Below are 12909 nucleotides of genomic sequence, written 5' to 3'. Positions count from 1 at the left end.
AAAGACAGTTTTCCAAACGGTTACAGACTTCTAACGAATAATTCTCAGTCGTAAGCTCAGAAAAGTTAAAGGCCAATGTATGTGAATGCACAATGTATTAGTCTTTAAATACGTTGCGCTGTTGTCATAAATTGGAAACCATGTAGTCAGCAAATGTAAACGGAACATGAGAGTGAAATATACAAACTTTGTGACTCGAGCTCGAAGGTGGTAAATGCTCGAAGAAAAAGGAGAATACGGGATTCCAATATCGAATCCATTAAAGTTCTATTGAACTTAAATTATACAGTATATCTTATTCGTCGATGAACATTTTCAGTAGTTGAAATATATTATTTTTTGGGTCAACCATCAGAAAAATTATCCTTTTAGAAATATATAAAAATATAGATGATTTGAATTTGGCGCCCGAAATATGTACGGAGAATATTTGTTGACACCAGATTTTAGGCAAACTTCATAATATACGGAAGTCATATTATTCGCAATACTATATATATATATATATATATATATATATATATATATTATATACATTATATATATATGTATATATATATACATACATATTTATATATATGTATGTTTGTATGTATGTGTGTGTGTATTACTGATTATGATATGTAATTTTCCCTTTGATACACATCAGTAAAAATATGATATATATCTTCGCTTTGCTTGTATTGTTATTGTATGGACAATTTTTAAAGCTTGTTTATAGTATTGACGTAAGTCACTCGTAAGGAAATGACATATTTATTATCTGAAGATTGAAACTAGTATTCCAAAAAATAATAATCTATTGACATTCAGTTTAATCAATAGCCATGAAATTGCTATCACCTTCACTTACAATGAAAATAGAGTATAATTCCCTTCTTGTTTCGGATAATGAAATTCTCGTATCTCCTCAATAGAAATGCTCAATAAATTGTATCTAGTACAAACAATTGAGAAAATATAATAACATTATTCTTTTTGAGTACACGAATATATTCTACTGCGAAAGGCTGGACACAATAAGGCGGTCTCGACGGTAACGTATAAAACGTGCATGTATCTGCTTCTCATTCTCATTCTTATGAGGACACAATTGTTGGCAAAATGGCACTAAAAGAATGTTTAACATTCATAATAACGTTGCAAATTTTGCAAGTAAGTAATAGATAAATAGTACATAACTATAATAGGTAGTACTAGGGCCTACTATAACTAACAAATATATCTAAATAAATATGTGTATTGTTATTATTAAATCAAATATAATAGTTTATACTAAGATATAATCAACATTGCAGCACTTTTCTAAAAAAAATCATAACATGAGTACGAGAACTTTGTCATTGATAATTATAAATTTTTTGTTGCTATTAAAAGACGCTTTGATTTTATTATTTATATATCATTTTGAAATACAATCTTACCTGTAAATGAATGCTATGGTGGGAGCCACAACTTTTATATTAAAGTCATAATATTCCGTTTTAATCTAAGATACTAACACTTAATTTATATTATGTTTAACTTATTGTTAGCTGAGTGTGTTTAGTAAATTACATTAGGAAGGGCTTTCAACACAAAAATTTTGTAATGACTTAATACTCGAATAGTGAAAGAACTCAAAACAAAACGATTCTGTAATTAGTGTAATACGTAAATTAAAAAATATACTTTCTATATTATATTATAAAAGTGGAAGACTGTAAATCTTTCTTTAAACAATTTACTGCGTACGTGTAATGTTCACACTTACTCTTTGCTAGCTAAGACGGTTTAAATCAGTTTGATCTTCCTTTCATCTTTTATAGCATCTTTATCACACTTATAATTTTTATTTTTAATAGTCAGTCTACGAAAATTTAACACTTATGTAAAGAAATACTTTAAATACAAAATTATATATCAGAAGAAAATCAATTTGGTTTTATTTTCAAGAGCTTTTTTTTACTTTTTGCTGTTAAGTTCCATGCTTAAAGCCATTGTTACAAACATATACAAACACACACACACACATGCACAAATGCAGACCCTCTGATCTACCTACAACATTCCTAACATATAGTGAGTTTTGCTCAGTCGCAATTTTCATTAGTAATCAGTATATTTGTAGATTTGAAACGCAATAAGCAAGTCTGTTCTGTACTACATATTTAAGCGACACTGCCAGCAAACGCTACCTAATGCAAAGTCTTTACTAAAGTCTATGCTAAAACAGTTAAAATGCTGAGCATTAATCAATTAGCATTAAATGGAAAATAATGAAGCTTTTCAAGGAGTTCCCTTTCAGTTTCAAAGAGAGAAATAGTACAAATCGTAGTACAAATATTGAATATGCCATCATGTTTCTACAAAAATCATAGCTTTTATCTAAATAACGATGTTTCTGTTCCCATCACATTCACTGCAGTGTGACTTCTAACGTAAGTAAACCCGAACATCAAATATCAAAAAGACCAAGGAAGTAAGAGTCAGGATTTCACAACGAACCATCACGGTTCTTAAGCAGATATTATGCTACAGAAGAGGGCAACTTCATCAAACTATGTCTTTTATCATTAATATTTAAGCATTCAGAAACAGGAGTTCATATATGGAACTTACTTCGCCACTTTTACATTGCGTCAAGTGAACTTACATGCAGAGTATTATCTATAAGCCAATGTTTATATTGAACACCTCTTAATGTCAGATATTGGTTATTTCGTACATTTAGAATATGATATAACTTTAAGAAAATGTGGAATAATTTTTAATCGTCTATTAAGCAAGGCCGCCGATCCTTGGGGCCCGGGCCCCCAAATCTCATGTGGGCCCCTATTATATTTATGAGTATACAATATTTGGCATAATTGGAGCGCAATTTTTCTTAAAATCTTCATATATCTACCTTCTGCATCTGAATGCCCCCCAAATTTACAAAGAAATCGGCGCCCTTGCTATTAAGCTATTTTCACAAGAAGACTCCGTTTAAGTTTCACAGAGAATTTTTATGCTAATCGAGTTGAGTATTAACCATGCCCAACAGAGTTATCTTTTCCTTACATATAAATACAAACCTTTTCAGCGGGTTAATTCCTGATATTTTAATAATAACGAAATTTTAGCTTTACCAACATTGCACATAAAATGTTTATATAGTTCCGTTTCAGGCTAGTCCTTACACCAGACAATTCCAATTACGATGTTGATCAATTTATTTACTCCGAATAATAGAAAATGTGGAACTATACTTAATTTACTTTTTAGTTGTACCTACTCTTTAGTTGTAGCTTTTCGTGATTATTCATTCTTCATATTCGATAGATAATATATTTTGGTGTCAGATAATCAGAAAATGTAGCACATTCGAAGAGTAAATTAAACATGCTCGAAAATAATTATAATATATTTGTCTTTATGAATGCATTTTAATAACAGCAGAAACGTAATACAAACCCTAAGTAAAACTCTGTTAGATGCAGTCAATATTTAGAAAGAACGAAGAATAATTATGCATCGAATATGTAATACGGAATGTCCAAAACACTTACCCTATTAACATTAATTTGTTTTATCCGGAAACGAGATATGTCACAATCGAGGAAATATTGATATGATGTCATATATTTTCCTGATATAGACAACAAAAATTGTCACATAATTAAACTCTTCAGTTAGGAGGTAAAAATTAAAATTTGAAGGAATAGCATAACAAAGAAAAGTATCCAATAACATATACTACAAAATCTTCTAGAATGTTAGAAGAATATCGTAAAAAATGACAGAGATCGAAAAGTTGAAATCAAATTTACTTAGATATTTGTAACTCCAGACAATATTTACAGGGAGAACAAATATTCATTCCAATGACAGAAATTATTGTTTACATATCAAATCATATATAGTGAAAACTACACGAAAACTTCTTTGTATATTATAGGGTGTACGACATCACAAACTAAAAAATAATTTTTGCAATAAAATTTGGCAAACTCCTTTTAGCCGAGAAATGGTACCAATAATTCTTTGATATGTACCGGTTACGCTATTCTTTCTCTTTTCATGTATGTCCTTGATCATGTTACGAACTTTAGTGAGTAAGCCAGAACATTATGATTTTCCGTGAGTAGTTTGTCTTTGTTTAACCCAATTACTCCCGAGTTACAAGACCAGAAATTTCGCAAAGAAAAACTTAAATTTACTATTCCTTCAATGTTGTTCTCAGGCAAGTAAATAAATTATCTAAATTTCTCAAAACTGTTTAATAGGATTTATTTTATAATACAATCACGTTATACTTTGTTTCCAAATAGTAATAATATAACGTTTGTGATAATTGCTTGTGAAAGATTTTACATAAAAATACAATTGAAATTGGCGTCGGCATATCAAATATTAATTTATGGTTCTAAATCTACATATCTAAAACGAGATTGTATAATCCCCAATGATGTAACAAAACAATTTCGTTTCAGATTTACGCCACGGAAGTATACAGAACTGATAATGAAACTCTTAGAGATCTTAGAGTAAGTATGAGTTACTAATATATTTTATTGTGTAAATTAATTAATGTTCACTAATGTCAAAATGATAGATGTGCTTGCTATTAATAAATTGGCCGCAATAGACTCCTTGAACTTTGCAAAAGAGTGGTAACGAAAATAAATATAAAAATATGGCGCTGGGTAATATTCACTCTTACTTATGAAACATGATTAAGATCATATAAAATCACTTTCAAAAGCATAGTATGCCCTTCTTTATTTAATTCTCCGCTTAAATGGCTTGCGCAGAAAGAAATTTGTTCGTTGCTTATATCCTAAAGTAACGATTGGATACAACTATTCAGAAAATTTAAAGAATTTCCATAGTTCACGAAAGATTGTACATTATCCAGAGGGTAATCAAATCAAATCTGAATATTTAGGTATGATAGTTCCATAATGTCATCATATAAGTGTCTGTCTTTATCTCTCCTTATAAGTAGAGAGCAAACATATGCATATTGTATTAACCTCAGAACCTATTATATGTTCATAATCACTGAAAGTAATTTGCAACATAAAAATAAAACAAACATAAACCATAAACAAAGGAAACCATGAAATCTACGATTTCATCAAATGTGGAAACTATTCTAAAAGGTACTATGTAGGAGAAATAGGTTTACTATACTGGATACATTTGGTTAAGAAGAGAAATCATTGGAGAGCTTTTTCGCTGCAACATTGAATCTCTGAATCTCAGAAACCAAACATACTCACGCATACATGCATACACACACAGAGAGAGCGAGTGAGAAGTAGATAGTCCTGATTAAACATAGGTTTTGACCGTTTGCATATTAATTTGTTTAATATTATTTTATGTGTGAAAAGTAACAAATTTGGCTTGTGGTTAAGAGAAAATGCGTATGTACGTATATCTTAGTACGTGTTGTCACAATAAATTCGTGATTAGAAGTTAAGGATCCATTCATCTTAAATATACATAATATATGTTAATAATTTTTGTTTTCTTTATACATCTATGTATTTTCCTCCGTTGTACCGGATTTAATACTTGGGAACTATTTTAATAATGTTCGTGCTAACACTTAAAGTTATGTATATTTTTTCAATAAAAAAGCTTAAAGAAATAGAATAAGAATGCTGGATGAGAATGAGCAAAATAAAGTGAAAACTTTAACGCTGAAGAACCTAACTTACAAGATAGTATCAATATATGCAAATAAACAGGCCATATGACAATGACGTTTTCTTTCACACCCTCTGCCATACGAAACATATGTATTTATTATTGTATAGCCAGTAAATAAGTAATTTATAAGTACGCGTCAGAGAAGTACGTATCCAGAAGTTATACCTAGAAGGAGTATTTAACAACTATAAATTCCTCTGCGGGCTGTAGAACAGATTGCAAAATATTTCTTCATACGATATGTTAACTTTATGCTTAAAAGTTATTATTTTCAGAATTAGGTAGAATATCGAATTCTGTCATACACATTTGTTACGAGGAATGGCTTTTGGAGAAATTCAGAAAACTATTCCTTTCAATTCAGAAAGACTTCCATTAAATGATTATGTCCCATGACGACGTCTGTGAAGTAATTTCTATTTGCATCACAGAAGCTTGAGAATAGTGATTGGCTCATATTCTTAGCTTTTCAGTAGTTACCTCTGTTGTAGTTGCCCAGGAGTAAGTTAAAGACTGACCATCACTCATTTCTTAATTACCATTCTCATAATTGTAAAGTATAGGTTACGAGGTGATTATTTGCGCACTTAGTACCTTGGACCCGTAGTACCTTCTCCAAACCATGAATGGGATAGCTGGAAGGCAGATGCATTTGAAAACATTAGTGTACAAATTTAAAATGCGCCAGAAATAATATTTCCTTTCTTTAATGTATCCGATATAATATTAATTGTTATCTTTTACACAAGAGAATTGGTACAAACTCCATGCATCAAAGGTAGTGCGTGGGAACATATGGACCAATGGTATATGCATCAAGCTCGAATGACTGCTTTTCTTCTCGAATATTATCTTTAGTAAGGTTAAAAATACAAATACATTGAAGACACAATTCCCTGATACGTGTGCCTTCCATGTTTACATTAAAGCTGCTTTCGCAAATATGGAATTATTCTCTATATTTTTTCCCGTGTGTGAGATTACATGCACGCTGCATCTTCCTTTCTATCCAAGTAGGTGTTAAGACTTCAAAAATGTGATGTTGTGATACTATGCTATATTCCATTACATGATACTATCTTTATATTTTCCTTATTTTCCTTTATTTGTGAACAATGAATCACTTTCAGTAACATCTAGTATGCAGCTGTGAACATTTCTTCTATACTTCGCTTTGACATTTTTGTTGTACTTGCCTCAAGAAATACACTTCTACCTTATACTTATACTGAACACTTATACTGAAACACAGAATACATTTAGGTGCATATTTTAAAATGACGGTAACAATAATCGATTTGAGTGAAGAAGCGATTAAAGATTAACTTGTTGATTATAAAATACAATCCATCCCAACCTATATGGAAATGTTTTGTTCCTTCAGTATATAGGTCTACTTCATGAAAATATTCTGTTAATGCATGTTTCATTTGCATGATCAAATCAATGAATTCACTATTAGAATATTACTAGTGCAAACTTCTTCGCCAGTGAAATAGATTATTTTTTCTCTAAAGGATTTAAAGCTGAAATATTATAGATAGAAAACACAATAAACATTACTGATTATACAGATAACATTTGCACACTCATTGCTGAAATTACGATATTTCCATTTAACTCGAATCGACATAATGCAACTACTTAGAACTACAATTTTAAAAAGTACAATTTGGGAGACCATGCTAATATTAAGGTATTAAATTTCATTACATATACTCATATATTTTACGTTTGAGGTTCATTAGCTTCTCAATTTTCTTAATGTTGTTGTAATTCTGATTATATGAGTAATATTCGTTGGCAATTATTGTCACAAACGCTAATTGAATGGTACACTTGCGTAAATCAAACATCAATTAGCCTAAATAAATATATCTAGACACAGAAAGTAACAAAGAAAAAGTTGATTATCAATTTCTTCCTGTTGTTAAGTGAATGTTCAATTATAACACATTTAAAATGAAATGGTTAATAATGGAAGTGAAATAATATCATTGTACTTTTTTAACACTATTCTTATTTTCCATCAGTGAGTTTTAAGATTATACATAGTGCGATTTTATAAAACAATAAATTTTATATCTGTCTATCCATCAATCAATCTCTCTCTCTCTCTCTCTCTCTCTCTCTCTATATATATATATATATATATATATATATATATATATATATATATATATATATATATGCCCTCATAAAGTCCGCGACATGCTTCGCATCCTTTGGGAAATCCCTTGTGCTCGCCTTGAAAACATCTAATCTTAGGATCTTTGGTCAGTCCACGTTGAGTGTCTGTGTGGGCCGCCTAACACCACCCTTCTATCTCTTGTTGTTTTGCCAGAATTAGCCTTCAAAGTTCTTTTTCTCACCCTTTTGGACGTCCGTAACTCGGCCAGAAGGCCGAGATGGACATTGTGTATTATATACATTTTTAGTTGCTTTCATCTGTAGAACCACCCCCTAAGCATTGTAAACAACCAGTTTCTATAATACGTTATTTTCAAAATTTCGAGAACACGAATTGTCAACTTAGAAAGTTAGCATAAGAAGTTGGTACCAATTAAAGACCTGAATAAAGTCAAAGTCTTCTTGCAGTACTAGTCACGTTTTAATCTTGTTGAAGTATTATGACTCAGAAACAAAGAATTGTACACCGACATTAAATGTTACATTAATGAAATACGGAGGTTTTGGACAAAAGATATTATTTTGTGCGCGTATCCAATTTGGCCTACAATCTATACCTTGATTAAAAGGGAGAGATTATTTATCCTCAGAAAAAGTCCCGCAGTTAAGTAGATACGTGTAAATGCTCGCGAGTCAAAGTAAAATTAGATATCATGTATAAATTTAATTAGGATAATATGCAGAAATATGTATATTTTTCTTCACATTTTGATATAGATAATTCTTTTATATGGGCATAATTATCTAATTAGCCGTCGATGAATGTAAGGATTGTTCCGAACATTATGCATTTTATTTGACATACGTGTCTACAACCTTTGTGTTTATTTTCCTTATTATGTCTCTTTAACTTCAAATTTTGTCATTAAAAAGAACATGTTACTTCCATACATAGGTCATATTTTTTCAGTTCTTCTTATATCATTATCACCAGCTGGTGTGCCACATTTGAAGTTGCGTGCTTAAGGTCGGGCTCTTGTAACAAATTTGAAATTTCCAGTTCTCATTGAATTTTAAGAAGGATGTTGTCGGTGTATAACAAGTTTTAATGTAATGCAAAAAAAATGTCAAAAATAAGTAAATATTATTGCCGTTAGTTAAATAATATAATTGAATACATTTTTGATACCGAACTAAACTTAACAAAGTCGAAGTGAATTACTGGTAAGTAGTTTAATTCGTTGTAATATGAATTATTCTGTTTCGTTTCGTTATTGTTTCAGTTTCGATTGTAAGGAAGCATTTCTTTACAACATCTCAACAGCCTGACAAAAATATATTACTTTTAGAGGAAATTTACATATAATATTTGTATTGTTTTACTTCTGAAGCTATGAATACATTTTAATGTTTTCAATTTGCAGACCCATTTAAGGCAATCGCAACTTGTTCCTTTATTAGCTACACATGTCGCTGTAAGTATAATTGTTAATGTAATTCTTGATATTGACAGTGTTACTTCATTTATACAGTATTTATATTCAATATGTTTAAAGATGTCATATCCATGTTTAATATCAAAGTCCTAGCAAATTATTTAATTATTGTACTTGAGTATGTTAATAGTGTTAAGAATATATTTTTATCATACCTACCTACACTAACTAAGCTAGAAAATCCATGTGAAATATACGAAAATTCAAACCGTTTTTCAAGAAATTAATGAATTGAAGGATACAATATGCAAGGTATCCCAGAATTATAACAACCTTAAGGCATAAAATATGACACATAGACCAAAACATTTATCTTGAATTGTATGTAACGTATTCACGTTTTTGAGTACAGAATTAAAACATTTCTACGCAAGGTCCTTTTCTTGCCCGAAAAATATCGAGATCATATTTCAATTCCACCCGTTTGTTTATTAACATAACGTGAGGGACGGTTGATATGACTTCAGTAACTGTAGCCCTAATGATGTGATGACGTTCACTGGTGTTTTGTGAACCTAGTTTGACATAAATCCAAACGAAGAAATCCAGTGGTGATACGTCTGGTTCGAGAATTCCTGTAAATGTTGCAATCAAAACTGTTGCAAAATGTTGTAACTGTTGCTACATGTTCAAGAAATATTTTAACCAAATTGACACGAACCTATAACCCGGTATGAGATGGTGCAACATCTTGGAAAATTAAGTCCGGAATGTCCTGAATCTGTGGAAAAACAAACATCTGCAACATTTCAAGATAACGTTACTTGTGATCGTCTTTTCGCTGAACGAAAACGATCCTATGATTTTATTGTGCATAAGTCCGCACCACATAAGTCTCTGGGATTCTTAATCTAATACTGAATATTGTCGTTTTCCATGATACTAGCAATATGTCGGACGACAACATTGTGCAAATGAAAAGTGACCTCACCTGAGAAAATAACATGCCAGATAGTTAAGATCTTCCTCAATCGCAGACAAGATTGTCATAATGAATATTGTAATCCGTTAGATTGATAGATATAAACTAACTCAATTATATTAATTCGAACTATTTTTTTTTTAAATATTAGAGAAATACGAATGTCACGTCTGAATATGACTTATAAAAATAGTAAGGAAAGTCCGACATTACTTTTGGAACCATACATTTTGAGGTCGCTGAGGTGAATCATTACACTACCGATGCTGTTCACATACAAATTTAGCTCCTCTTCTCATCCCTGGAATAGGTTGCCAAGTAAAATAATCGAAAACGGTTTAGCTTAGTGGCGAATAAATAGTTCGAGTAAATATAACTGTCGTAAGGAAGATTAACTTCGAGAATAGAGATTCTTGTTTTTTATAGTTTTTGGTTACATATTGCGTGATCATCAAAGAGTTGCATACCTATATTCGTTGTATGCAGTACCTCATTTTGTGTTGACATTCCTTACGAAAGTTGTACAGGTGTTGACATGGACTACGAGCAAGGCGTTGCTCCTCATTAATTATATGCAGTATAAGTTAATTTCGGACATATGTAACATGGAAAGCTTCGCTCGTACATTGCGTACATATAATGTACAATCTGAAAAAAATACTGTGAAAAAAAAAGTTTCTAACTTTACAAGGGATGGGGTCAGAAAGAATGAATTGGTAACAGTATTCCTAAAAGGATAAGTGTAAATGTCGAGTCGATAGTTTCGAGGTTACTGAAGTGAGTACTTACACATCCATTGCCATTGTCAAAGTTCAATATCTAGTGCTGATAAGACACTACTATCATCCATATAGTGGTGGTACTAAGAGGAAGGCATGCAAAAAGAATGCAAAACACTATATACTCTTATGGAATTTACGCTTCCAAAAATTACATTGATTTATATAATACTGATACTCTGATTCCGTTTAAACTGATTTCCAATTTACATCGCCGTGGTGAGTAGAAATTAAAAGTAAAATTCAAAATGGCCCAAATTAATATTACATCCATAGTTTTCGAAAACCGGGAAAATTGATAGACTAGTTTGAAATAACGTTTGAAACATAGTACATAGGTAAAGGTGGCCTCGTATCGTATAATTTCGAATGAAATTTGTGTTTTATGTATAGGGTATCTCATATTCCATGGCAAGAGTAAAATATATAAAGACTATTTTCGTTACATTCTTATTGAAAGCTTATTATAGGAGAGAAAAGATAGTTAAATAATGTTTATTCATATATTCTGCCAATGCAAATTACTACAATTTGTGTGGGTACCATAATACATTCTAACTGATAATCGTATAACTGATATTCCCGGCTACACTTGGTAGCCTATGTAGTAATACATTTTGAAAAAAATATCTCAATTTATAAATTGTGTATATATATAACATTGTTATCACGGTTTTGGTTTTCAATTAACATTCAATTTTAGCGTCAAAAAATAGACGATACTTAAATCACATAATGGAACCCAATTTATTAAGACAGGAGTATTGTATAAAAATTGAAGATTTAAATATCATAGGTAACATTGTGAATAAATAAATGATCTCTTTTCAGGGAAAAAGTACTGCGAAACAAATTCAGTATTTGCAATCAGATGAAGCGCAAGGTGTAAGTATTTTTTACAATATTACTAATTGTAATAACATAAGCACAAAGAAAAGTAACTTACATTGCTAATTGACGTTTATCATATTACTCCAATAGGAAAAGAGAAAACTAATATATGGTCAGATCTATTAATTATTTTAACTTTTTGAGCAAATGTCACTTCTGTGACGAGTGTTTGAACAAAACGTCAATGGAGTAAAGGTTATGCTAAATAAATATTAAATAGTATGATTATTTTTTGATCAAGAAAACATAGTTTTGTTTCTTGTGCGTACAAAAATGTACATAGCCCATCATGTTAATTAAAAATATGTTTTTAACTTTAAAACAAAATTTCAGAGGTATATATATTTACAATAGTTGTGTATATGTAGTAAATTTATCAGGTGATATTTGTGCAATACTGTAGTCCGTGCTGCTATTCCATGACACTCTTTATTTTCAACTGGTACAATACCATACTTCGTAATAACAGCTGCCATACTCCATATTTTTAAAGCTAATATTTTAAAATAAATGTTATTGTATAATCATCGGAGAAGGATTACGCATATTTGTTACAGAAATTTATAATAATGTTAACTTCAAACTCTGATTTTTCGTTCTTACCTGTGTAATATCTCGATTTACAGGTAGTGACATTGAAACACACAGGCTTTAAACTCTACAGCACACATAGCATAAAAGTGTCTCATCATTGCACACATCTTCAAAATATATTAGGGAGTCGTATTTTGTATAACTTCCTTAAAATTGCAATTTGGGAACAAAGCATTAAAAATAATAGGACGGATAATGATACGAAAATATAACGAGAAATTATAACAAGGCAATAGGTATGTTCATCAAAATACTCAGCTCTATATAGTTACTTTATCTAATAACTCCTTTGAAACTAAATAGTGCCCTGGAAATTTAGAAAACTTTGTTAGTATTAACACACAGAATTTTTGATCAAAAATAATAATAAAAATAGGCTGTTATGGAGTTCATTATCAATTAACACATCCTGAGA

The 12909-nt window shown here is 30.5% G+C and overlaps 1 protein-coding gene across 1 annotated transcript in view; it reads left to right on the top strand.

The window, feature by feature from the left end:
- Nucleotides 1-1063: 1063 nt before the first annotated feature.
- The window catches only part of LOC145661491 (uncharacterized), a 159234-nt gene continuing 147388 nt past the window's right edge, over nt 1064-12909 (top strand). The window contains exons 1-4 of the mRNA XM_081726808.1: nt 1064-1155; nt 4455-4508; nt 9237-9287; nt 11841-11894. Of these exons, the coding sequence (XP_081582934.1) occupies nt 1105-1155; nt 4455-4508; nt 9237-9287; nt 11841-11894 (210 nt within the window). The 5' untranslated portion in view covers nt 1064-1104. The remainder of the gene's footprint in view (nt 1156-4454; nt 4509-9236; nt 9288-11840; nt 11895-12909) is intronic.

The sequence above is a fragment of the Thermobia domestica genome, chromosome 10, assembly GCF_964235325.1.
Source record: "Thermobia domestica chromosome 10, izTheDome1.hap1.1, whole genome shotgun sequence".
NCBI lineage: Eukaryota > Metazoa > Arthropoda > Insecta > Zygentoma > Lepismatidae > Thermobia > Thermobia domestica.
Note: the sequence above shows the minus strand (reverse complement) of the source record. Positions and strands in the feature narration are given on the sequence as shown.